Below are 27,491 nucleotides of genomic sequence, written 5' to 3' on the forward strand. Positions count from 1 at the left end.
CCATTTAAGTTCTCTAAAATCGTGCTTTGATATCTTTTTATAGTCCTGTCTTTTTAATGACAACAAAAAATCAGAAACTCTTAACACATTGAAATATCAGATAAGGAGGAACACCTCTTTCCATACATATTAGTAAAGGCTACCATTGTTTAGATTGCGCTTTTCGCCCCATGTCTTTCAGATATTTTTTTCAAAGTCAAATATTCATGCAACTTACAAAGACCAGCAAGAGTAGATTTCTAAATCTAAACAGCTGATTGGTTTTCATCTGTACAAAAAAAAAATTGTATATATCTGACCCTCCAGAGGACACACTCCAGTTTCATATGAATGTTTATCTTGCTTTGTCTCTTGCTTTTTGAATAGCTATGGCCACACAACCAGTTTATTATTTTTCTGTACATTGTTTCCTCTTTACAAAAAGAAAACAAAAAGACAACTGGAATATAAACCAAACAAACTAAAATAAACAAATAGAAAGGAAATAACAGTTCTTCAAGCAGTATGTACATAGGTGGCTAAGGAATTATACCAGCAAAAATGTAGTAAAATATGTAAACAAAATCTGAGAAGATTTTTTTTTAATTCTCTTTGACACAGTTAACTGTGACAAAACTAAAACTCACACTTTCTTCACATTTTAAGGTTTACTTTTTTGTTGTTTTGTTATTTTCTTTTAAAATAACATTCTCATTCCACTTCAAGACTTTAACAGATTTCTGTGTCAGTCATCCCATCAAACATACCATGATAAATATATCTGTATATATATTTATTTATATATATATTATACTATTAAATTCCTTTTTTGTGTGTCACAGCAGCTTTATTCATTTATTTACTTGTTTTTTAAAAAAGATGGGTGAAGGGAGAAGTGAGCAAATGGAAGGACAGTTATCCGTGTCAGGCTACAAAATTAAACCACTATGGAAACCATTACCATGTTGGGGGGCGGGGCGGGGAGAACTATGTTATTTGCATTCTGTCATGACATGTTTGGCTCATGTGACCTTTGGTGGCTCCATCACAAGTTGAACTCCCATAGTGTCTGTTCTGATTATTCAACAGACTTCAGTATCATCTTGTCTTTTTTATTTGCATGCATGTCAATCAAGTACAGGTCCAGCCCACCCCCCTTCCTTTCCCTTGGAAAGGTTCTGTTTTAGTTTGTGGGTCTTTCCCCTTTAACACAATTTGGGTTAATAGACAGGAACAGTATTGTTAAGTAAAGCCAATAGCTCTGATAAAACCAGCCCTAGACCCATCTGTTCAGGGTTTGGGTGGCTAATTCTAGAATTAGATCCTGGGGGACCAGCTCTTCAAATTAATGTTATCATCCATTACATGGGTTTTGCTATGTGTTCAGCAAAGCATCTTATAGGATACAAACAACATACTCTAGAGACACCACACCTGATATGTAGAGTGAACACCATGGTAGCTTTGAGTTCATATGGCAATAGTCTCTCGTACTTTTGTTTTCTGAGTTATTTTTAAAATTTTCCTCTTCTTATGTCCAGTCATTCTCAAAAAATAAACAGAAACCCAAAAGCCATTTATCCCCTCAGATCTTGAAAAGTTACACACACACTGGCCAGAACCAGATAAGGGTGGTTTTTTGTTTTGTTTTAGTTTTTTGTTTTTTGTTTTTTAACTTTTTTTTTAATGTTTTTTTTGTTTTTGTTTTTTACATAATTAAACTGAAAAAAAAAAAAACAAAACAAAACATTGTTACAGTCAAGCTTCACAAACATCATTACAGACTCACTTGGAGTTATGGAACAAGTAAGCCATGAAGTCTTGTACCTCTCGTGAAAGGTCCTGGAGAGAAGGGAGCTTGCGAGTCCGCGGCCGCGGTGCAGCCCGGGCGGAGCGCAGGGCTCTGGGCTGGGCTTTATGATACAGCAGGGCGGAGAGAACCTTCTGTCTCCCGGCCGTGGCTGACCCTCGCAGCCGCGGCCGATCGCTGCAGAGAGATCCCTCTTGGTGTGTGTCCTTTTAAAAATGGTTTTCCCCACCATGGTCATGGAATACCCCATCTCAGAACAGTTCGGACGTCTGTCGCATCTAAGTGTCAAAGTACTCCTATGTGGATGTAGAAATAAATCTGTTTGAAATCCAGGTCTCATTGGGGTCACCATGTCTACACGTAATACTCCTTGTCCTTGTTCTTCTGTTTCTTGTGGCCGCTCTTTGAGCTCGGTTGCTTCTCCTTCATGAGCGTGCCGTTGCTCTGGGCCGAGTTGCTGATGTAGTTCCGCGTCTCGTCCACTTGATAGGACCCCTCGTCCCTGTTCCTGTACTTGTACATGGCGTACAGGAGGATCAAGATGCAGAGGGCGGCAGCAGCCACAATGCCGACGACCATCCCTGTTGTACTGCTCGACTCCCGGATCACCTCTGAGGCCCCCGGAACCCGTCTGATTCCTGGCTCCGTGGGGTTTGCTGTGGGCACATTACGGAACATGGGGGAAGTAATTAGTGGGCTCTTCAGTTTGGTGCTGTCTAGCTCATAGGCAGTGGGCAACGGAAGCAAGACTATATCAGGCTGGGGTTTGAGATCACGGTTATTCATTTTGCCAGCTGGCAATTTGGGCACCATCCCAGACGAGGAGGAAGCTGTGAAGCGGATCAGCTCAGGGGACAAAGATGTGGTAGTAGTCCTACTAGTTTCGGAGACTTTGTTAGGTCTAAAGTCCTTGGATTCCCACTTGGGCGCATGTGCTTTGTAGCCACCTTCGAAGATTGAAGTGGAAAGACTCTTATCTGTTACCAAGGAGAAGGTGGTGTAAAAATCTTCATCATCAGTAGGGGGCAGGTTAGAGTCAAAGGTTTCCCCTGAGCCATACCCAGATATCACCAAGCCATCATCATCACAACCATCGCTGCCTTGGTCCGACAAGCAAGGTAACCCCGCCTCAGAGGTCATGGACAGGGAATCTTTGGTGGTCTCAATAATGGTGAGGAGGGGGCGGAAGGTAGGGGGGAGTGTAATGGAAGGTACACGAGTAGCAATAGGAGGGGTAGCTAAAGGGTCTTCTACAAGAAGAGGGATAACTAATTCACCTCCTGGGAGGGAAAAGAAAAAGAAAAACAGAATTAGTACACGTGTAAACACAGGCTGCAGTCACTCTCCATGAAAGCAGTTCATAGGATATGCCTCTGAACTTGTAATACGAGGGCCCGGATCCACATTAGGGATCTTTTGTGATTGTAGCCTAAAGCATTCTAGGTTGACCTAGAGCCCATTATTTGCCTCTGATTACCCAAACCAAAAATCCTTAGACTGGGGTCATAGAGTTAAAAGATACTCTCAAGTAATTATTTGGATAGAATTCAAATATACTGTTTCCAGGATCTGCTCAGGCAGTGATGTCTTTCAATTATACTGTTACAAATACTGACAAACTATCAAAAGGATGTGTGTGTGTGGGGGGGGTGCATACATACTGTATGCTTGATTTGTGGATTTATGAATGTGCATATAGCATTTCTTTTTGCCTTCTTGAGTCTCTACTTACTTGCTCTCCTGAGGATGGAAATGACCCACTCTTCATATTACTGAGATGGAATCCACGATCAAGGGATATAAGAGTTTGTAGTACTTTCTGAAGTTACTACCTTTTATTTCACATTTCTTTTTACAGGAAAAAGAGCACACAAAATGTATTACATGCCTAAGACATGGGAATATTTTACTCCTATACTTTTTTTTTTTTTTTGGCGGTACTGGGGATTCCTATACTTCTTAATTGCAGTTCTCATTTGCTGTATGCTAAGCGACAGGGATTTGCAAAAGGTTCAATGTTTTCATCTAACAAACTCATTTGAACTATGCTTTTCCAGAAATTCCCCTGTTACATAATAACTTGCCTTGCATTAATCTAATATATGTTTATGCACTGCTTTTATGCTATATGCAATATATGCTGAGCTGGAAGCTAGATTTTAAAAATACCCAGTCTAGATACCCATGACTTGCTGGAAACTGACATTAGATTCAGAAATGTTGACTTAGCACAGTGAGTTTTTAAATTAGCAATTCTTCACTAGAGTGGCAAAAGCATATTGCGCTTATAAACATGTGGACTAAGTCAGGAAAGAAAGTTCAGAACAGTTCATTAAATTGCAGTGCCTGGCAAATCATGGGCACCACAAGTGTTTTTCAAGTTGCTCCCTTAACTGTAAGCCCAAGATTATTTACCTACAAGTAAAATAATCAAGGCCTCTTTTACATCTCTTTATAATGTTATTTTCTAAGCAGAGGAAGGATCTTTAGAAGTCACAGTTCATGTCCCTTTGCAGAATATATTCCAGAAAAATTTATTCCAACTATAGCTTAAAAATTCTCTACCAGGAATGGCATAATGCTTCCCTTCCCAGTTAGGAAGGAAGAGACACTAATATGATATTGTCCTTGAAGGCTTCTTCTGAGCTTGGTCTCTAAGCTGTCAATTGGCATAATGTTATTGTGTGTTTACCCTTGTGTGTTCTGCAGTGGGTAATTACTACCCTTACTGTGATGGAATGGCCAATATTGAGCATTTGTTAAGAGATATGACTGTTGCTGAGTTATCCTCTTTCACCAGTGACAAAGACGGACAAGGATTTGCATTGCCTAGATACTGCCAACTCAAATTCAAAGGACGTACCAAACGGACAGACCTTTGAGCTTATAGTCTTCCAGGGTTATTCCTATAAAGATTGATTCACAAATTAGAACTCTCTCACTCAGCTTTTCATACCTTGTATCTTTAAATATTTCCTGTGTCTCAATTAGAACTACTGCATCTAAATTGAATGGTTTCCAGATGTGCTAAGAGAAGGGCCTCCGAAGAAGAAAGCTCTTGTATGCTTCTAAGCACCTGAGAACTGCTTGCATACATGTTAGAAGCATTTAATTCCTGTCTATCCAATAACTCTGCATTATTCAGAAAGAAACTGAGCTGGGGAGGGAGATGATCATGTATATAATATGTGTCATTTGGAAAGGAGAGGACAACAAAACGTTGTACTGACATCTCTGGACCTATTTGATAATTTTATTGCATATGGGAAAATAAAAGGACCTTTCTGAGAATTTCAACGTGTTCTGTGGTCCCTGTGCTAAACCCAAGCTTCTATTCTAGTGCTCCGAGTTTGAAATTATTGAGCTAAATGATCTTTTCAGGTTTGCCAGAGATAAGACGTGCTTTACTGGACTAGCATGCCTATTTTTTAAGTTGTGAACATATATAATTCATATACCTTGCGACTTGGTTGATGCATAATTTATACATCTTTGCTAGTTTTTATAAATGGGATTTGGAGCGCAGTTCCCTAAAGGTAAGCTAGTCCTAAAACTAACTCTGAACAAACTTTTTTTCTTATTATTCTTCTAGTAGGGGGCATCTAGTGGTACATTTAAGGTGAAAAATGGAGGAGGGCAGTGTTTGAGGAGCAGTGAGCATCAGTGAGAGAGAAATGAAGGCCAATACACTCTGTGCAAAGGTTCCCTAGTGGTTTCTTAGGAATGATTTTACTTCTCATCAGAGGATGAGATGAGAGTTTTAAAACTCCAGTTTAACTACAACAAAAATTGAACATGTGGGTTCCTTCCTGATGTAAATACCAAAAGTCATTTGTTCCTTGTGGCCACGACAAAATATACCCCAAAGTAGAGTAAGCGGAGAGGAAACGGGATTAAAGGACAGGGGATAACTGATCTGTTGGGAGGCAAAGACCTGGTACAAATAACGTACGTACATAAAAATGCAAAATGTGGGGTAGGAAACGAGTGTCCCTTTAAGTGAGACTGAGATTCCAATCTTCATGATTACAGAATGGCGTTCATTTGCAATTTTAGTGTACCATCTGTAATACCCAACTGGAGTCTTAAATTGGCTGTTGAGTAGTTGTTGTTGTTTGTTTTTGGTTTGTTTTCTCTCTTTTCAATTCTAGCTAAGCTTCACAGTGTTTTTGTTGTTTAAAATCTTCCAGAATCTACAAACTGTTCACTCTGCAGTTGAATTGCTATTGCCTTTTCATTCAAACACTAATACTGGCATCTCTGTTGGATTTAGAAACATAGCAAGAATTTCACAATGGTAAAGAAAGAGGGTTCTGAAGCTTGCTAATTTAGAAAGAGATTCTAAAAGGCTGATGAGCCCCAGAGTGATTTTATTTTAAATCTAAAAGGATGGGTACACGATTCCAAGTTTCAATGTCAGAACTCTTTATCCTCCCTTTTCTTTGCCATTTTGTTATTAATCCTGGTATCAGTGATAAAAAATGATAAATGATGCCCTCTGTTGGGAAAATTGGAGCTCAAATTATGCTGGTCTTTAGTTAAATTTGGAGAAGTATTTATAACTCTCCTTTCCTGACATCTCGAGAAATTGGAAGAGTGCTTCTAGTTTAAATTGAAGTTTCCTGGGAAGGAGGGATCATTATTACAAATGAGAATTAGAGTAACAGGTAGAAAAATTTAGATAATTTTAAACATGAAAACAGTCTGAAACAAGGGTATAATCAATTTTAATATAAAATTCTATCTCTAAGATTTAAGGTGATTATAGTATAGTCAGCCCTCTGTATTCCCTAAAGCATACAGCAAATAGTGGTTACTATTTGCACAGCATTTACATCGTATTAAGTATTAAAAGTAACCTAGAGAATATTTAAAATAAGGAAGATGTGCATAAGTTATATGCAAATAATGTATTTTTTTTTCTTTTTCTTTCTTTCTTTTTTTTGAGAGGGTATTGGGAGGGGTATCTTGCCATATTGCTCAGAGGCTGGCAATGAACTCCTGGGCTCAAGGGATCCTCCTGCCTCATCCTCATGAGTAACTTGGACAACAGACACACATTATTGCACTTGACTTACTATGTTGTTTTACACTAGGGTCTTGAGCATCCACAGATATTAAGGGGGACCTGGGACCATGTCTTCATGACAACTGTACTTGGGAGGGAGTTCTAAGGTCATATTTCATTTGAGAGAGAGAGGTGAGCAATATATTTCTCCCACTATTAGATCTTCATAGACTTATTTTGTGAGAGGCTGATTATGAATTTTTGTTTATTTGTGTAATACAAAGTGACTACACTCAGAAATATTGGTACAGATGATAATAGTTATTTTTCACTGCCCAGAGACAAGTGATCAGCCATGTGTCCTTACTTAGACAAGGATTCACATAACCAATGAACCTAAAGTCACAAAGGGTTATAAGAAGAAGGATACAAAACCTAGAACCCATCAAAATCCTAATTTCCTATATCACCTTCAGAAGTTTCCTTTGGTTTGGAATAAAAACTATCTGTATTCCTTAAAGTTAGCATTTTAAAATTGGGAATATACACTTTTTTGACATGGTTGTGCTTTTCTTTAAACTAGAGAGATCACTAGGGATATAAAAGGTCTATTTTAGCCCCAAAGGCTGTCCTGCTTTTTTGCTTTATGAGTGTATTTATAGATATATAATTCATGCCTCTAGGGCTGATATCTAGCAAAAGGGGCTCTCTGCCATTGAAAAAGACTGTGCATTAAAAATTTAGTAGAACTCTTCTGAACTGTGAAGATGTTGTGGGTGATGGTAAATGTAGTGGGTCATCTGAAAAACAAAAACAAAAAAACAAAAAACAAACAAACAAGAAAAAAGAAAAACAAGAACAGCATGAAGTTCCAATGCAGCTCCAGCCTCTACTTCTCTAGAGATAGTTGAGTCAACTGAAAAAAAAAAAAAAAAAAAAAATGGCCAAAACAGGGGGACCCTGAAGAGGACACTGGGCTCCAATTCCTTGAATTTCTGTTAAATCTATGTGGGTAAAGACCTTCTTTGTTATTTGCATTATTCTAATTCTGTGCTTGAAAACCACCTATCATTGAGCGAAATCATTATTTCCCCCACTACATTAGCTGTTCAAATGTTTAAAAAAAAAAAAAAAGTCATAGATAAACAAGGTCAAAATTTCAGGAGAAGACACCAAAAAACCCTCAAATGTCTCTGAAGGCTTAACTTTTATTTTAACAAGATAAGAGTTTCTAGGTAGAACATCACTCTTCTCCCCCAATCCAAACAAATGGTTTGCCCAAAATATGTTTGACTCTGAACAGCTACAAAATTCATTTTTTAATATATTCCTAGGAAAGAAAAGCCACAGCTCTTGATACAATTATACATGTAAAATACAGAATGTCAAGGGAAGTTTTCATTTGCCTTTGAAGTCAATTGAACTCAGTTTCCTGTCAGAATTCCATTGTTTACTAAGCATATGACTTTGGTTGAGTATCTTAAACACTAAATAAAATGGGAATAATAATAATAGCATTGCCTACCTCAAACCGTTACATGTTAACATTTTAGCACCTATGGCTCTTCAGAAATTCTGATTTCTACTCTTGGTACTTTTATTAATGTTTTGACCAATAAACACTAAATCATTGATCAGTTTCTTCTGACTTTTTATGTAATGGCTTCATGCTAAGGTAGAGAGATGATTACATAGGGTATAGATTATTGAGGATATTCTTTTAAACATAAAGTGTTAGGGATGACTTATAATCATTTAAATATCTCATAGTTTAAAAAAATGATTGGTCACTTATTATGTTGACCCTTAGATAGCTTTTTCAACGGAAACAAAAGCTTTTAATACAATTAGGCAAATTAATATCCTATTTAGGAAATTCCTTGTTTTAAACCTGTAATACTATTCAACATGTTGAACAATAGAAAATCACATAAACTGAGATAGAGTTCATTCATTAAAACTGCTGAGTTGCAGTGGCTAGGGATGTAGCTCAGTGGTGGAATACTTGCCTAACATGCATAAAGCCCTGGGCTCAATCCCCAGCATGCCAAAAGAACAAACAAACAAAAACTGTTGAGTTGGAAATGTATGTATTAGGCACCATTTAGTTTTGTATTTCCATAACAGTTTCAGATAATGCTGATGCCTATAATTAAAAATAAAACAAGTAACTTCTTTTTAAAAGATTGTATACTGCTTCTTACCAATCTTCAGTTTCCTGAAGTACATGTGTTAGCCTTGATCCAAATAACCTGAACGTCAGGGAATATTCTCACCCTAGAGTTACACACAATAGTGGTACCTACCTGAAATATTTTCAAAGTAAAACTTTAGATGTGAAAATTTCTTTGATTTTGGATAGAATATTGATCCTTTTAATGTTTACCTTATTAAATCCTTGAGGAAAAAAAATGGTATCTATTAATAGAAAAAAGGAGAAAGGCAGAGAGTGTGTAGTTGCCTTTTCTTGGTGTGTATGTATGTGTGTGCGTGTGTGTGTGTGTGTGTACTTATGTGTGAGTGTGTAATTACATGTACTTATATGTATGTATGTTTATGTTTGTGAATGGGTATGCTTATGTGTTCTTTATATGTATATGTTTAGATGTGTGTTCTTTATATGTGTGTATGTGTGTGTCTTTGTGTGAGAGTGTGTGTGCATGCATTTTTGCCAGATGTTTTAGCTATACATTAGAAGGCACTGATATCACAGTACAATACTCAAAATAAACACCTGGGATTCTTGATGTCTTTATTCTCAGAAAAATTGATTTTGTAGCCTGTGGTGATAGGGATAGCATGATCCTGTAAAACTGAACTACCATAATCACTTGAGAGTACCTTATTTTCCCTTTGCTGAAAGAAAATAAAATAAAGGACTGATTTGCCTGAATGTTTTCTAAGGAATTAAATTAAGGATGAAATTACCACTGATAACACTTGGAGCTAACTTGACTCATTTTTTTTCTTGGGGTATAGGCCTCCCATCTGCTATAGCCAATTTTACTTCCCTGCTGTGGAACTACCAATACTGTCAAGGTTTTAAAGTTGATGGTAAAAAAAAAAAAGTCCCTGCAAACAGACTTGGTTTTCTGTGGGTGGTAAGGACTATGCATCCACCCTCTCCTACTAAGATTGCAATTCACATTGATTATTAGAAGCAGTTCAGTGCAAAATACAACTGAAAATTAAGCAAATAGATGCAAATGAAATAAAAATACTTAATATAGTTTTCAAAATCATATAGTAGAAAATAAAATCAATGTTGCAGACAAAATAAGCTAAGGGGAAGGAGAGCAAATAACATCAAGGCATTCACAAAAAAAAAACACAAAGAAAAGTCAAAACAAAAAATAGAGGTTGTTTTGGGAAAAAAAAAACAAAAGCAAAAGAAAGAAATCATTTCCATATAAGCAAAATAATTCAAATTAAAAAAGAAAAGCATTCCATATTAATTCATAGTCAACTTACATCAACAAATTGCCCGCATGTTTTTTGGCATGAAAGAAAAATTTACAAAAGAAAGTTGTGTAAGAATGCTCTTGGACAAATAGAATTGTCACATTCTTGTAACTTGCTTTTTTTGTTGTTGTTGTTGTCATTTCTTAAAAACTTTTGAGCAAAATGTCTAATTTTCCAAATATAATAATTTACAACAGGATGATACAGGGAGGTAACAACACATACATCCACACCACATAACATGAAAAGAAAAAAAAAGTCTGCACTGGAACAAATTTTTACTTTAGGGGTTTGGGAAGGCATTGATTTTGAATTTAAAATAATTCCGATTGCTATGATTGAAAAATTTTCTTTTTTTTAAAAAAAATCATTTTGCCTTAAAAAAAAAAACTATGAATCTACAGGGTTTCGAATGAATTTCTGCATCGTTATAGGTTTTCAGATATATATCTTTAACTTTTTTGTCTTTTTGACAAAGTTTAGAATTTTTTAAATTTAAGGGAATGGATGACAGCACATAAATTTTAACAATGCTAAAGAAAGGGGGATTATGGGAAGGGAGGATGCAGAGGGGGAGGGCCGTGTCTATGAGTGCACTACACAGGAGATGAAGATGAGAGGAGTAAATGTGTAAGTGAGTCGCCATGTCCATGTAAGGGCGGCACGGAGTGATCTAGCTGCATTAGAGCTTCTGGCTGTAAGGAAGGGATGGGCAATATACAAAAACAAATGAGCCTACACATGCCCATCTATGGAAATAAAGAACAGAACTCTAACACTGACAATCTCACACACCCTAAGCTGCAACTTCTTCAACATGCAATTACTCCAAAAAATCATTACAGTTTCATTATAAGATTTTCAAATCATAGAAACAGTTAAACTTTTCTTCCTACTCAAAATAGCCAAAATACATAAAATAATAGTACTAATAATCATGATCAAAAAGTTCAAAGCAAAAACAAGAAGACTAGATTTATGCATTCAAGTTGAACAACTTCACCGGCAGCCACACAGCCCCATCTAGAGCTGGGGGTTTAGGGATTAGCAGAGGTGACTGAAAGGCAGTGCCTCTTAGGGAGCCCACGTGCTGAGTCGCTAATTACTCCCCTGTACAGAGATGGTCTAGTCTGATGCCATCTGTCTTCCCGCACCACCCATATTGTGCACAGCATGATTGGAAATGAGGCTGGCTAATCTGAATGATGTGGATGTGGGGATTCTGCAGCTGAAGTTGTTCCACATTTAAAGAGGGAGTGGGAAAAATTGCAGAAAACAATTCATAACTTTTTCCTCATAATTTTGGATAAGTCCAAATCTAAGATAAGGAACTAGCAATTAAAAAGAAATACATTGATATATATATATATATATGTATAGATAGATATATATAATACAAAAAGCACTTAATTCCCAAACAAGAAGGGAGAAAATTAAAAAAAAAAAAGTTTAAAGAAAAAAGTATTTCACACATTTTCAGAGATGAACAACCAGATGCACACGCTGGAAAAGGCACAGACAGAACAGTCGGGGACACGTTTGTTTTTGTTGTTTTTATTTTTATTTATTTATTTTTTTACTTTGTTTTTACTGAATTATTGATTCCCCTTTTTGTGATAGCCAAAATTAAAAACAAATTTTGCATTTTCTTCAAAAAGCATTTTACTTTTGGTTTCACTTCTTTAAAAAAATAAAAAGGGCGTGCAGTCTGGATGTACGTCAAAAGTAGACATTTAAAGAGAAGCAAGTGGCTAGACTAACGAATGGGTCATTGTCTATTATCCTTTCACTGTAGGAAGGTCAATCAAGTTAACACATGCTTAAAGTAAGTTGCATTTAGGGAAAATAGAATAACAGAACAGCAAGCTAGTGGTAGGGAAGGGTCAGCAAGACAAAATCAATTTGGGGACAAGAGGAAGGTACTATGTTTTGTTTCATGCCTTTCCAGTAGGGATGAAGGACATCCTTAGGCTTCTTTTCAATAGGAAAGAAAGACCGTGGAGGTTCTTGTAAGTGCTTGTGTATAAGCATGTGTGTGCACATGTGTGTTAGAGATTGGAAAAGAGCCTGTAGTGATAGGAACTAGGGTAAAAATATATTTGAGTTGCTGAGTTATGCTTTAGCAAACTTACCTTATATTCATTCATTGCCTTAGAAGGCATATTTTGTAAGGCATAGAAGGATAATCCTTAACATTGATTCGTATGTGTGTTATGGAGTTTTGTTAAACTGACAGAACACCCCCCATGACAATAGGCTGTTAAAATATGTCTGATAAATGAATGAATAATCAATTTTTTTTGTAGTAATAGAGTTGAAACTTCACTCAAAAAGAGAACAGATCAGTATGTATAAACCAGAGGATAATCATGAAACAAATATGGTTTATTGAAGTATGGTGTGAAAAATTGTGCCAGTCTTCTAGAGAATTTGAGAGACAAAATGTCCCATCCACTGTACATTGAGGTAAGAAGAAAAGAGTATGTTTGTGCAGAGTGTGTATGTGAAGTGAGAGGAAGATACTGTAGAAGGTACATGGGGAAGGAGTTTTGAAAAATGGCCTTCACCTCTACTGGAAGAGATCAGTAGAGTTTTATTCAATATTTTATCCCTGTAAGAACATCAATGTTCAACCAAGGACTGGGAAACCCGGGTAGGCAAACCACAAAGGCAAGACACTTGAGAGTACTTGGTTCTGACAGCCAATTCCAGCCACTCCTAAAAACTCTTTTGGGTGACTTTGACAAACAGAATAAAATTTGAAGATGAGTCCAACTTTTCCCCCCTGTGAGACGCCCCTTTTATTGTTTTATTTAAAAATAATTGTAGTAATGTGTCCCCATGGGTCAGTCCGTACCAAGATTTTTAGTCTCTGGTTTAATAATGTTAATTGTTATTCTGGGAACTTCACAAAGGGCAGCTGGAAAGTTTTAAAAGAAAAAAAAAAAAAAATTCCAATAATATAAGAAAAGAAAAACCCTTGTTGCCATTTAGTTGATTTTTTAAAATAATTATACTTTTAACATTGAATTTTATTATATGAGAAGGTCCTCTAAATGCTTGGATGGTCTCTTAAGGCATCCAATGACTTCTAAAGAACAAAGTTAGTTTTGATGCATTCACATGAATTGCTTTTTGTTTCATAGGCAACTTTTGAAAGCAGGAAGCGTAACTGATCTAAGTGTGAGACTTCAAGAATAAGGTATTTCCAATGCATTCTCCTCTTAGATAATGAGAGGTGTTTTGAGGAAGATATATCAGCAATTTGGGTCCCCTACAGTTTTGACTGAGTAATTTACCCATTTCAAAATTGCCTGTTTTAAATCTCTTACAAGTAGAATACTATTTACATTCTGGAAATCACTAGTTTAAGCAATTGAACATGCTAAAATTTAGGGGTATCACTTTACAAATAAAATCATATATGTATTTTTTAAACCCATGGAAGCCATAGTTTCAAATAAAGCCAACACATCGTGGATATAGTGTACACACATTTTTATAATACAAGCCAAAATTTAGTTCACAAGTACAAAGATTCTTTGGTGTCTAATGTAAGATAAAAATTGCATTACTATAGCTCCATTTCATCTTTCATTAGCTATCTACTCTTGGTTTTTTATTATCAATATGAGCATCTTGTAAGTGTTAAGAAAGTATTAGGTTTATATTCACCATTGAAGACAAATAATCCAATAATTTGCTTTGAAACAGCATATTTTGATGCAACCATTTTTATCCCACCATGTCCTAATAGCCCCATCTAAATGTAAAATCAAGATTTTAAGAACAAATACAGTCAGATGAATTTACACTGGTCAGAATTCATTATGGTTACTTGTTTTAAAGAAATTTCTGCTCTGCTAGAGGTTGACTCTGTGAAGCCCAAAGAAATTGTCAAGTCAAGTAGCCTAAGTTGCAAAATCCACCCTGCTGGGTCTTGCCTGTTAGAGGACACATTGACCTCAGTGTGTACAGGTGAGGTCCCAGAGGAAGTCCAAAATGCATTTCTGTGCATTACATTATGGATTTTAAATTTCTCAGGGAAAATATCAGAGACAGGAGGGAAGAGGGTCCCATCTCAAGATGAGTGCAACACTGGAGAAAAGCTTAAAATGTTACAGGAGGGCTGAGAAAGGATTCGGGAGAACAAATATGTAATGAGGAGTTTTAAGACTTTGGCATCAAATATACAAGGAAATCCTCCTTATTTATCCTTCTTATGAACTATACAAAAATATTTCCATTGGATGAAATTTTGTGTATCCATGGGGCAAAGGGAGGAATTGTCCTGAGAGAACCAATGACTTAGTTCTGAACCTCAACTTAGTTTTGGGGAGAAATCTTAACTCCCGTGGATATGGACACCTGGACTATGAGAATGGCTGTCATCTGCCATTCAAAATGAGCCCTGCCCATATCTTGACTTCTCAAAGCTTCCTTGTCACAGACACAGCGATGCTCAGAGGAGTGAAGGAGCTTGCTCTATACATGGTATTTATTTCTAAATAATATATTTATGGTACCAGGTATTGAACCCAGAGATGCTTAACCACTGAGTCCCATTTCCAGGCCTTTATTTATTTAATTTTGAGTCAGGGTCTCATTAAGTTGCTGAGACTAGTTTTGAATTTGGCAATCTTCCTGCATCAGCCTTCTGAGTTGCTAGAATTGTAGATGTGGGCCACCATGCCTGGCATAAAAATATATTTTTTAATCACTGAACAAAATGTGCCACAACTAATAAGTTCATGTATTATCTGTCCTCATGAAGCCAGAATTGGGGACAGGCAGTTAGTGTAGAAATAGGGGATCAGGTCAAATCTAGGAAATGAAGGCCACAAAATGAAGGCCAAGAAAGCCATCTGCCTCTGGAAGTTGGAGACTGCCCCTGGGAGAAAGGAATGTCAAGGATCTCCAGAGCCCATTGATTATCAAGGACTACCTGCCCTTATCAAGGACTGCAAGCAAGGAGCTGCTAATTAATGCCCCCTGGGCCTTTACCTAACTGCTTTGGCTCTCCCCCTGCCCATGCTTCTCACTTTATGCAGAACTGGGCCTAGTCACATAGGCAGGAAGGAGAGATAAGCGGGGAGAGAACTGGAGAACAAAAGAGACCTTAACCTATAAAAGATGTAGGGTGTGCTCACTTCTTGGGATTCTAGAACATCAGCCATGGCCCCCTTCTCCCTCCCGGGAAAAGTCTGTATTATTACCTTTAAATAAAACCTGTTTAATATGCTTGCCTTGGTGTGCTTCTCTGGTGTTCAAACTTCAACATTAGAGGGAGCAGAACTTGTCACCAGTAAACAGCGGTATCACTCAGATTCAGTGTCCACTCCTAATTACAGTTTAATTACTGAAGTTTAATTACTAAACTTCCAAGATGGGAAAGAGAACCCAGGTTACCATCAAACCCAATACTTAGAGCTGTATTAATGATCTGCTTGCTCAATTTATAACAACTTTTCAAATTTCAGAAGGTAGGTAAGAACACAGAAAGCATTACGAAAGCCAGTCCATTTTAAAGATTGGTAAGAGAGTAGAATGTTTAGCTATGGAAGGACCTTCAATAAATGGTTTTGCTCACTACCTTCATATCAGCTTTAACTTGTACTTATAATTCTGTCCCACAATGTCCATTCTTTTTTGTGACCCCTACAGATTTCTACTGACACAACACTCCACTGAAATTAGTTTATTTTCTTCTTTATCTCAACTAGACCCTAAACAACTTAAGGTCAAGAATAGTGTCTTACAGTCTGTTTCTTGCTTTGGAGGCAGCCCATATTCTCCCATGAGTGTGCCCCTGCTTTGCAAAAATCAAAACAAAACAAACACAAACCAAAGCAACAACAACAACAAAAATAGTGCCTTGTTTGCTTACCTTTATTCTAATAATCACTTGAATTTTTATCTTTATTGAAAGAAAAAATGGATGAGTCACTAAATAACTCTATTTGATTGCTTACCTTTTGACCTCAACACTAGCCTTTAGCTTCCATGGAAGCATTCAAGTCCTACATGAACACAATGCCTCACCTTAGGCCTGAAACCTACTTTGTGCTAGAGACTTTAGAGTCAGGAGGCCTAAGTTCGGGTCTGAATTGTATTGCATGTAGCTAGTTAGGGCACCGAACACTGAACAAATGAATTCATCTCTCCGAGTTTGTCTTCTCATGTGTGATGTACAGATTATAACGTCAAGTCAATTAATCTACCTCACAGGGTAGATTTGTACTACTAATGAGATTTTGAATGTGAAAATGCTTATAAATTCTAAAGGGCTTTTCAAGTTTGTTGCTATTATCTTCAAAGTCAGTTAGTTGGAAAATAGGGGTTTCACATTCAACAGAGGAGGCTGAGTCCCAGGCAATCCAGACCAGTATTTCCACTATGATCCTTAGAGTATCTCCTTCAGCATCAAACAAACAAGAAGAGCTTCAATCCTAAACCTTACAAAAAAATCGCCATTATCACTACTTATTTGCAACTCTTCTCTCTACCCAGCCCCTGGCATCATGCTATTTCTAAACCTTGGTTAGTTTATCTTTTAATGGTAACTTTTTGTTTTTTCTGCATGCAATTTTGTAACTGCTTCATTTCACTCTTCTTGCAGATTAGAGCTAAGCTCTGAAGAGGTCTTATTTAGATATGTTGCCATAAGAATAAGTCCATTGGGGGGTAGGAAAACATCTGGGAGTGAGCTCCTGTCCTCTGTTCCAACTATTCCCTGTCTCTCATCTCCACCCAGAAGCTTCACCCTCTTTATTTATAAAACCATAAAGATACATGTCTTATCTAATTCATAAATGTGGCTTAAGTACTATTACTTTGGAAATTGTAGAATATTCAAATCAAATACTATATTCTATATTAACTCTATTCTGTGAGCTCAGCATACTTTCTACTACTGAAGAGACCAAGGGGATGACATGCCAGGGAGAAATCTCATCAAATCCCTTAGAAACACATATCTCAACAACAAGGAATTGTAGGGTAACATGAGCACATGAGTGAATGAAGGGTCAAGGTAGTATTTTAGCTCTTTCCTCCTCAATGTGTTAATACTAGTTAAGAACACAAAAGAGAAAATCCATTTAAGAAATTGCCAGGAATTAATATTCTTCTTCTCATTTTGTTTTAATGCTAATCAGGTATTAGTCTAAGTAAGCCTTTTCCCACCTGGGGTAACCATAAGCTCCTTGATGCACAGGTCCAATCTTTATGCTTATTTTGTGTTTTTTAAATCTGTTCAGCATAAAGCAGGGCACAGTATAGGTCTTCAATATGTACTTATTTGAAGTGAATTACAAAAATAGAATAGCTTGGCAATACTTGAAGCTCTGTTTTGGGAAGTCAGGGGGCAGTTCAAAAAGCTATTCTTCCTGGCACTAATTTCTTAAATCAAGAGGGAATTATCTTCATAAAGTGAAATAGAGAAAAGGCAATGTAAATGGGCTCAAAGGTATGAAATTAGCCATGATCCTTCGTTCTTGACCTTGTCTCTGTGGGGAGTTTAGGGCTTACATATGTCCTTGTTAGGCCTTAATAATATTATTAGGGGTCATGTGAAATATTTATGTATTTATTGTGGTACTGGGAATTGAACCCAGGACTTTGTGCATGTGAGACAAGCACTCTACCAACTGAGCTATATCCTCAACCCCATGAAATACTTATTTTATCAACATAAAAAGTCACCTGTGTGCCAGTCAGAAATGAAGGTTCTGTCTGAAATATTTTCTTCCTTACCGTGACTAGTATAGGAGTGCCCTGATTTTCTCCTGCCCTGGTCCCTCCCTCATCTCACCATCTTTTAGCTAGTCTTAGGCTTAGTCCTTGTCTGCTTTAATTTTCTGGGTGATATGATCCAGACCCTGGACTTTAATTGCCATCTATTGGATGATATCTTTCAATTCAAAACTCCCTCCAGACTTCCAGGTTCTCATATCCATCCTCATGCTCCACTTTGACATCTAAGAGGCACCTTGAATTCAGAAGGGCAAAAACAGAACTTTGATTTTACCCCCTTCTGAGCCAACACCTCCCCTAGGATTTCTCATCTCTCAGGATTTACTCAGGTACACAGTTAAAAATCAGCCTTCGTACTCCAGTCCCTGCCTGAACTCACCTTCAGATGGCCAGTTCTCCAGAAGGTCCTGTTCACTCTCCCTTGGCAATAAATTCCTTCAGCAAATTCCAGCAAGGCGTTTCAAAAGCCACAAATTCCCTACATAGTCCCTTTTCTCCATTGTCTCCTACCCGGATTCTAGTGTAAGTCACCTTAGTCCCTTGCTTGGACTCTATAGTAGCCTTCCACCTCTGACTTCCTAAAATCAACCCTCCATACTGAATCCAAGTGTTCTTGAAAAAAAAAAAAAATATATAATGCACTAAAAAGATCTACAGATTGTGAAAAAATATTTGTAAATCATATACTAAAGGGGTCTCATATCCAAAGTTTATAAAGAAACTATGCAATTTAGTAGCAAAGAAACATACAACAGCTAAAAAATGGAGAAAGACCTGAATAGACATTACTGCAAAGGCAACATAAAAAAACCCAACAAATGTAAAGAAGACATTAGATATCACTAATCATAAAGGAAATGTAAATCAAAACCACTGTGAAATATCACCTCACACCTCAAAGGATGGCTATTATTGAAAAGATAAGATGGGGGAACAGGGGGCTGTAGCTCAGTAGGAGAGCCTTTGCCTCACACATGTGAGGCACTGGGTTCCATCCTCGGTGACACATAAAAATAAATAAATGAATAAAGAAAATATTTTTAAAAAAGATAAGATAAGCATGGAAAAAAGGGGAACAATTGTATATTGAATGCAGATTGGTATAGCTATTGTAGAACACAGGAAGAGGGTTTGCAAAGAAATTGAAAATAGAATTATTTACTATATGACCCAGTAATCTGTCTTCTGGGTGTAATACTCAAAGGAAATGAATTCACAATTTTTAAACACTCCCATGCTCTTTGCAGCATTATTGAAAATAACTAACACATAGAAACAACCTAAGTGTCCCTTGACAGATAAATGGATAAAAATAATGGATAGAATGGAATATTATTCAACCTTAAAAAGGGAGGAGATCCTGCTATTTGTACATGATGGATGAATCTAGAGCATATTATGCCAAGTGAAATAAACCAGGTAGAGGGAAAAATATTGTATAATTTCATTGATATGTAGAATATTAAAAAAAAAAAAAAGTCCAACATACAGAGGGAGAGAGAGCAAGATTCAGGTCTCTTCTGCACTTGTACCCCTATAGAGCTCTCCTGTGACTTCCCAGGTAAAGAAGCAGCCTGATGATCAACTACACATTGTTCCCTTATATTCCTGGCACAGTATTCACTAACTGATCCTTGCCCATTTGTATTTAGTCCTTCCTCACTGAAACACAATTTCCCCCAGAGTAAAGTCTTTGTCATATTGTTCCTTGTCCTTAGAGCATGCCAGACACACAGCCTAACACAGAAAATCATTGCTGAGAGAAGGAAGGAAACTCCTAGAAGCTTGAAAGCCCTCGATAATGGGATAAAGGGAGGCCACTTTGCTTTTGTCATGCAGTCTTCCATATTTTCTCCCATTGATGCTTTGCTCACACAGGTAGGAGGTGAAGAGGAGCATGTTTTAAACACAAATTGGGTAAGCCTTGCATTCCCTATCTTTATTCTCTTTTCTCTAAACCAGATGGGACTTCCCCAAGTCCTAGTTAGCAGTTCCAAAGCAAATTGGATCTTCCCAGCCACAGCTGGTTTTAAAATCTGAAAAATACATCACTAACTCATTCTGGTCTTCGTAAACTAGGGCTGGAATGTGTCCTCAGACTTTCCTTTGCAGTGGGCTAAAGATTTAATAAACAGACTATTCAGACACAGAGCTGCCCCACATTGATAGCTATCTCTCAGCAGTAGAAGGAAAAGACCCAGCTCATTATTAATGGAGGACTGATGATCAGGGCAGTGAAATATTCTTAGTTATCTTTGCCCCATGAGGCCCTGTGGCCACTGACAGCAGGACTGGGCAGCGGAGGGACTTTTACCCTCAACTGGTACCATGATTCTTTATGACTCTGTTTATAAATTATTCAGGAAGGCTTATTTGGCTTCTGTTTTCCACAAAACTCATCTATTCTGTTATTATGACCAGAATTTTGAGCATTATCTTTGTGCTGATATTTCTGTGGGTGGTAGCTTCTAGACAGTCCAAATCTATTGTCTCCTCTCCGCAGGATCCTTAAGTTCTCTACATTGTCCATTGGAAATAACTGAACTTGACAACACATTACACTGAAACTTTTCATATCTTGAAATGTTCTTTTTTATCCTGAAATCTATCTTCATTGCAAGGAAGGGGGTATTTATAACATCAATACTACCAAGGTATTTTCTTAGTTAATGGAAATTAATACTGTGCAAACAAAATATAAAGCTTGCTCAAAGTCATGCCCTTGACCTAAGGTGATGCACCATGCCTCTATGCTTTCAACTATATCTAGCTTGAGTCTCAAACAACTGGTTTACAAGGGGGAAGAAGACTGCAAAGACTCCTGGATGGATAAACTGCATGTCACAGCTTATTTTTAATTTTTTAAAAACAAGGCACATATCATACATTTTTGTAAAAACTTAAAAATTAAACTACTGTAGACTGTGGGGGTTATCAGAAATTTACTGTAATTCCAAAAGCTTAATGTATATGGGTGTCTAGATTAGTTAGTATGGATGCTTAGGGACATACATGTATGATCATGTGGTTGACATAGTGATTTCCTTGCAAATATGAGGGAAAAGAAAGAAAATAAAAATTAAAATCATATATAAATTATAATTATATAGTTCAAGCACTAGTTAACAAGAGGCTGTTTCTGGAGGGAATATTCTTAAAGAGTATTGGGAACTTAGTCTCTGCCAGATATTGGAAGTACTTTAGATATTTTATTTCACTTACGTACTTTAGATATTTTATTTCATCATTAGAATTACCTTTATATCATAGAATTACATTTATATCAATAAGCCCAAGCTTCAATAAACTAAGTAATTTGCCCAAGTTTTATGAATAGGAAGTTGAATATCACAAATGACCATGCTTTATATTAAGCCACAATTCCACCTTTAAAAAAAAGTTGAGATTTCTTGTTTTATTTTTCAAAAAATTTAATTCTCAGTGAATATGAGAAATTACAAATAAGCTAATCTTGAGATATGACCTGAGGTCCTCAGATTTTTACAGATTAATTTCACACTTTTATGTCTGAGGAGTCATAATAGAATAGTGAGAATTGATACTCAGAAGGACTCTGAAGATGTACTTTGTGGCATGGTCTCAGGGTCACCTAAGCCAGGCCTACTAAATCAGATTTTTTTTTTCCCCTCTAAAGACAGAAGGATAGGATGGCAAGAAGTGCCTAAGTATCTGTACTTTTTTCAAGCTCCCTGAGGAAATTCTTGTGCAAAGTTGGACTTGGAAACAGTGCTCCACATATTTGATTATGTTTGTTATTTTACTTGGAAGTGTTGGAGAGTGAACTTCAGTCCATGAAGGTTCAAAAAGAGAACTGAACTTCCAGTCCCAGGTGGACCCTAGTCTTAACTGTGATCTGGAATATGTCATAGTATCTCTTATTTGCAAATGGAATGAACTTCACTGGGTATTAAATCAAACATAAAAGATATTAGATACACAACTGTTCTTTTAAAAACATACATACATACTTCTAGAAAGGTTAAAAGGGTAATTATCATATTGGCATATCACCAATTATCTAATAGTTTCTAGTGCGCAGATTTTAGAACTACACAATAAATGCTTTTGAATATTCTGTCTTTTCTAGGATCATCATGGTGGTAGCTTGTCAAATAAGTACCTATTAAAACATTATAAATTATTTGAATCCTCTGCTATTTTTCTGAAGTGTTAAATTACAAGTGTTCTCAGAATAGTTCTGTTCCATACCATTTTCTTTCAAACCACATCCTAATCTATCATTGATCCTATACCAATTATTTAAAAAATCCATAAATCAATTATTGAAAGGTAAAATCATATTTGTCTTCTTTTTAAAAAATTCTCTGTTATTTTGTTCCATAGTTTAACACTGCTAAACAAAGTTTACAGGAGGCCATTGTTTTGTACAAGGCCATGGCAGACCAAAAACCGGACAGGAGTTATGTTAAGAGTCATATAACCAAAATGAACTGTCAAATGGGCTGTTCTTCTTAAAAATAACAACCGGGACTGGGGTTGTGGCTCAGTGGTAGAACACTTGCCTGGCATGTGTGAGGCCCTGGGTTTGATCCTCAGCACCACATATAAATAAATTAAAAAAAAAAAAAAAAGGTCCATTGACAACTAAAAAAATATTTTAAAAAATAACAGCCAATCAGAAAAGGTCCAGCTGACTTGATCCAGTATGATAATGAAGTGTCCTATGTTTAAACTCTAGGAGAAAACCAACTTTGAAATGACTAATCTGCTTTTTGCTCCATTTCTGCTTTCTTCATTTCTCTTTGCCTCTGAAGCTATTCTCTGCTCAGCTCATATAAGCACTCATTCTATTTAATAGGATGAGATGTTTCCTGATTCTAGAATCACAAACACGGTCAATAGATCATCAAGTGAAATTCATTGTAATTTTGTCTGTTGACAATCCAAAAAAGATAGGTTTAGACAATCAGACTAGGATGTTGGGAAAAATGACTGCTTTTGTACCTGTTGAACAGGCATGGTTACTAGCAGTCTCGAAAAGGCCAGGAGACACAGGAACGATTTCCTGTAGTGTCCCTTCAAAACCACAAAACTTACTGTGTCTATCAAAATGGCCCATTGTTAGCACAAGGACAAGACAGTAACATGGTTACAGATCAGTGTTAAAAAGTGATAGGCTCAAAATGGATCAAGGACCTCGGAATCAGACCAGAGACCCTGCATCTTATAGAAGAAAAAGTAGGTCCAAACCTTCAACTTGTTGGCTTAGGATCAGACTTCCTTAACAGGACTCCCATAGCACAAGAAATAAAAGCTAGAATCAACCACTGGGATAGATTCAAACTAAAAAGCTTTCTCTCAGCAAAGGAAACTATCAGTAATGTGAAGAGAGAGCCTACAGGGTGGGAGAATATCTTTGCCACTCATACTTCAGATAGAGCGCTAATTTCCAGAATCTATAAAGAACTCAAAAAACTCTACACCAAGAATACAAATAATCCAATCAACAAATGGGCTAAGGAAATGAACAGACACTTCACAGAAGAAGATGTACAAGCAATCAACAGATATGTGAAAAAATGTTCAACATCTCTAGTAATAAGAGAAATGCAAATCAAAACTACCCTAAGATTTCATTTCACCCCAATTAGAATGGTGATTATCAAGAACACAAGCAACAATAGGTGTTGGTGAGGATGTGGGGAAAAAGGTACACTCATACATTGCTGGTGGGGTTGCAAATTAGTGCAGCCACTCTGGAAAGCAGTATGGAGATTCCTCAGAAAGCTTGGAATGGAACCACCATTTGACCCAGCTATCCCACTCCTTGGCCTATACCCAAAGGACTTAAAATCAGCATACTACAGAGATACAGCCACATCAATGTTCATAGCTGTTCAATTCACTATAGCCAGATTGTGGAACCAACCTAGATGCCCTTCAGTTGATGAATGGATAAAGAAGCTGTGGCATATATATACAATGGAATATTACTCCACCATGAAGAATGATAAAATTATGGCATTTGCAGGCAAATGGATGAAATTGGAGGATATCATGCTAAGTGAGATAAGCCAATCTCAAAAAACTAAAGGACGAATGATCTCGCTGATAAGCAGATGAGGACATATAAGGGGGGGTAGGAGGGGTTAGCGTTAGGGTTAGGGTTAGGTTTAGGGTTAGGGATAAGGAGGGTGGTAAGAATGGAGGAAGGAAGGACTGTATAGAGGGAAAAGAGGGGTGGGAGGGGTGGGGGGGAAGGGAAAAAAATAACAGAATAAATCAAACAACATTGCCCTATGTAAATTTATGATTTTTAATTAAAATAAATAAAAAAAAAGTGAGAGGCACCTTTGAAAACAGGTGTGACAGAGGGCATTCAGTCACTTTTAGTATTTTCTCAGCCAGACAAGTCATCTTTCTTCACTATGGTCTCTGAGACCATTTCTCCATGGAAAGACTGAATAGATTCTGATATATAGTTTGCTTGGTCTGACTTAGATGGATCTCTGTGTGACCTGATTTTCAAGATTTCATGTTACATAGGATGACCATGTGAAGTAGTGATTTTAAAAAAAAAAGGTTTGAAAAAAAATGAAAGATTTTATTTTTAGCACCTGTGCCACATATAATTAAGAAAGTCATCATGGAAAATTCTGAAACCCACTTGCAATCTCTGTCTTGAAGCATAAGCTAAATGTGCTCATTTGCAGTCTTCCCTGTGAGAAGCTTGCTCATTAATTTTCTTTCTTTTCATTATATTAATCTATAGGAGTATTTCTCCCAATGCTATTAGCCAAAAGGTCATGTTTGTTTGTTTGTTTTTCTCCAAATGGATGGATGATATTGAAAACTGAAACTTAAAACCCATAAAAAGGGCTCAAAGGGCTTAAAACCCATGAAGAATCTTTGGAAAACCATGGAGCCTTGGATTGGGCTTGCTTGGATCCCATGCGTTATTTTATTAAAAGGCAGATTTTTTAAATTATATATATATATATATGGTACAAAATGTATTAGCTCTCATATAAACGACTCACTAGGAACATCTTTAGTAGTTGTCTTGAACTACTAGGTAGAGTAATCGGATAGGGACATGTCCTCACCACTCTTTTCTACTGTAAAGGACAGAACATATGGAGAAATATAAATAACTGTTGAAAAATCAAGGCAATTTCTATTTTTCCCATGGAACTGGCTGAAGGGTGCAAATCAAGCCAGAAAGATGCTGTATGCAGTTTCAGTGTTGGAACATGTGTGCTCTTTAGCTCATAAGCAGCCTTCATTTTTGATGGTATTCAATTAATTCATAGTCCTAAAGACTGATTTAGAAGGAAAGCAAACCAAAAGTAAGGTTTAACTATGTGGAAGTCTCTAGAGAAAAACTCTCTCTGATACTTTCACAGAAAATGACATTAAAGATCTACTAGGGGTGAGAACAATAACTCTGTAAAGCAGTGCTGTTCACTGTTTGTGACCCAAAGGAAAAACCCCTGAAAGAGAAAGAGATGGGGATATCTGTTCAATATGTTTTCAGAGAAACCAGGAGATAAGTAAAATTGGATACTTTGGGTCTTTTCCCACAGGTTATACATTCCTACTAACAAGCAAAGCTTCCAGAAGGTAAACTCTCCTGACCTCTATAGAGAAGACAAGATGTTAAGAAGTGGGACCTGGAGTAAATCTGAATTGTTGGCTCTATAACCTGAAGTACAGGACTAAAATTTTCTGTGCCCCATTTTAGTGCCTATAAAGCATAAAAGTTGGGTACAATAATTATTTTACCTACTTAAGGAGGTAATTGTTATTGTCAGTGGGACTCAAACCAAACTATCATTTCTCAAATATTTTGAATAAACTATAGTTACTATTGTCCTAATACTATATGTTGAATTAATGGAAGCTTATGTTTCACATTAATTTTTCTTTTAGTGAATCAAAAGTCAAATAATAAACACTTTACAATGCCTCTACCTTGCTGGGTCTTGGAATGGAGTGCTAATTTCTGTTTCTTGAAGTGAGAGGAAAAAGTCCTAGAACAATAGAGGAAGATAATAGTCTTCAAGTTGAATACAGAGGACACTGAGTTTGGTAATCTAAGGAAGAGTGTTTGAAAACTGATGCCTTCAGTGCAGATTAGTCACTGTGAAGGAATCAGGTAGCAACCCAGCTATTGACCCAAAGAAGATAGCATTGGAGCTTGTGGGTCAGGGATTTATTTTCTTTTATTTTGTAGGTGCTATGTAAATAATGACAAATTTTCAATCTAGCAACTCCAGCTGTTAGAAGAAAGTGTTGGGCATGACTAAGATCACTGCTTTGGGAAACTCTACCCATCTATCCTGATGTTCAGATGTGTGAGGTTCTAGGAAGCCCTTGATCTAAGGTTATGAGCAACTGCATGGCAACCATTACCCATCTGTACTCTGAAGCTGCAAGCGGTTCTTCTCTCTGATGGAGAACTCCTATTATAATGGCAGTCAAACAAAAGGAATCTACGTAGGTTTCAAAAAGTATAGTTCAGAAGCACCGCAGGTAGCTTTGAGTCTTGTAGGCTTGTTCGATCTGTTGTCCACAATAGAAGATAGAACTTTCTCATGATCCGGGCTGGACACTAAAGGTACATCATTTCCTAGTTGAAGAAGGGCTCCTGGTTTTAACAACCTCAATGTGGATCAAATGTCAATTGGCAAGAATCTCAATGAGTGCCACCTGAGTCTGACCTGCTGGTGTCACACAAGGAATAGAGAGAGGGCTGCAAGAAAGCCAGCCGTGAAGGCAGAGTGGGTTACAGAACAGATGCTGCACATCACACCTGGCATCTTCTTTGTCACTTTCCAGTGAGGTTCTGTCACTACACAGAACTGCTTCAGGCAATATTCTTGAAAACTGTCAGTGGTGTCCAACTAAATGTCTAGAGGAAAAACATCCATTTGGTCTAGGGGAAGAACATCGTGTTTTTATTTTTCTATATAATATTAGAAAGAAATCTTATTGAAAAGCATTCTGTGCTTATGATGCAGAACGGTGGCGATGTGGAAACCAACTACAGAAGACTGAGTTCTGACTGAAACTGTCTACAGGCATGTGGCTTACAACAACCGTCCACAGATGAGCTAGACCTTTCACCGATGCCAGCATGCAAATTACATCTTCCTAATGTGGCCAAGTCAGATACTGTGATGTCCCTCTGGTCACTGTCAAATTTCTTGTAGGGCTGTCATGATTATCAACTACAAAACCCATAAGCTTTGTGTAAGGATGTGGTTTAGTATTGAAATACTAACCACTTCTGCCTGTATTGAATACCAAATCAATATGAACCCCAAGACAATGGCCACATTCCAATTTGAATAATTATGTCAGTTGCCACTAATTTTATTTTTTTCTATTCAATCCCTCTATTGTGTTATTTGGGATGTGGCTCTTCAGTTCTTCCTACACACCAGATTTCCATTCCCTGGAACCAATGACTGCCCAGAGAGGCTCCCTAGA

General features: G+C 37.0%; 1 protein-coding gene across 22 annotated transcripts in view; it reads right to left on the reverse strand.

The window, feature by feature from the left end:
• Positions 1-1,473: 1,473 nt before the first annotated feature.
• Positions 1,474-27,491, reverse strand: part of NRXN3 (neurexin 3) — a 1,486,572-nt gene continuing 1,460,554 nt past the window's right edge. For 8 of the 22 annotated variants that reach the window (XM_079126730.1, XM_079126729.1, XM_079126722.1 and 5 more), the window contains one exon: positions 1,474-2,445. In XM_079126730.1, the coding sequence (XP_078982856.1) occupies positions 2,144-2,445 (302 nt within the window). In that variant the 3' untranslated portion in view covers positions 1,474-2,143. Of the gene's footprint in view, positions 3,070-10,268; positions 10,955-27,491 lie in introns of all 22 variants that reach the window. The other 14 variants (XM_079126719.1, XM_079126738.1, XM_079126737.1 and 11 more) reach the window with 3 other exon arrangements.

Source organism: Sciurus vulgaris, assembly GCF_902686455.1.
Source record: "Sciurus vulgaris genome assembly, chromosome: 2".
Taxonomy (NCBI): Eukaryota; Metazoa; Chordata; class Mammalia; order Rodentia; family Sciuridae; genus Sciurus; species Sciurus vulgaris.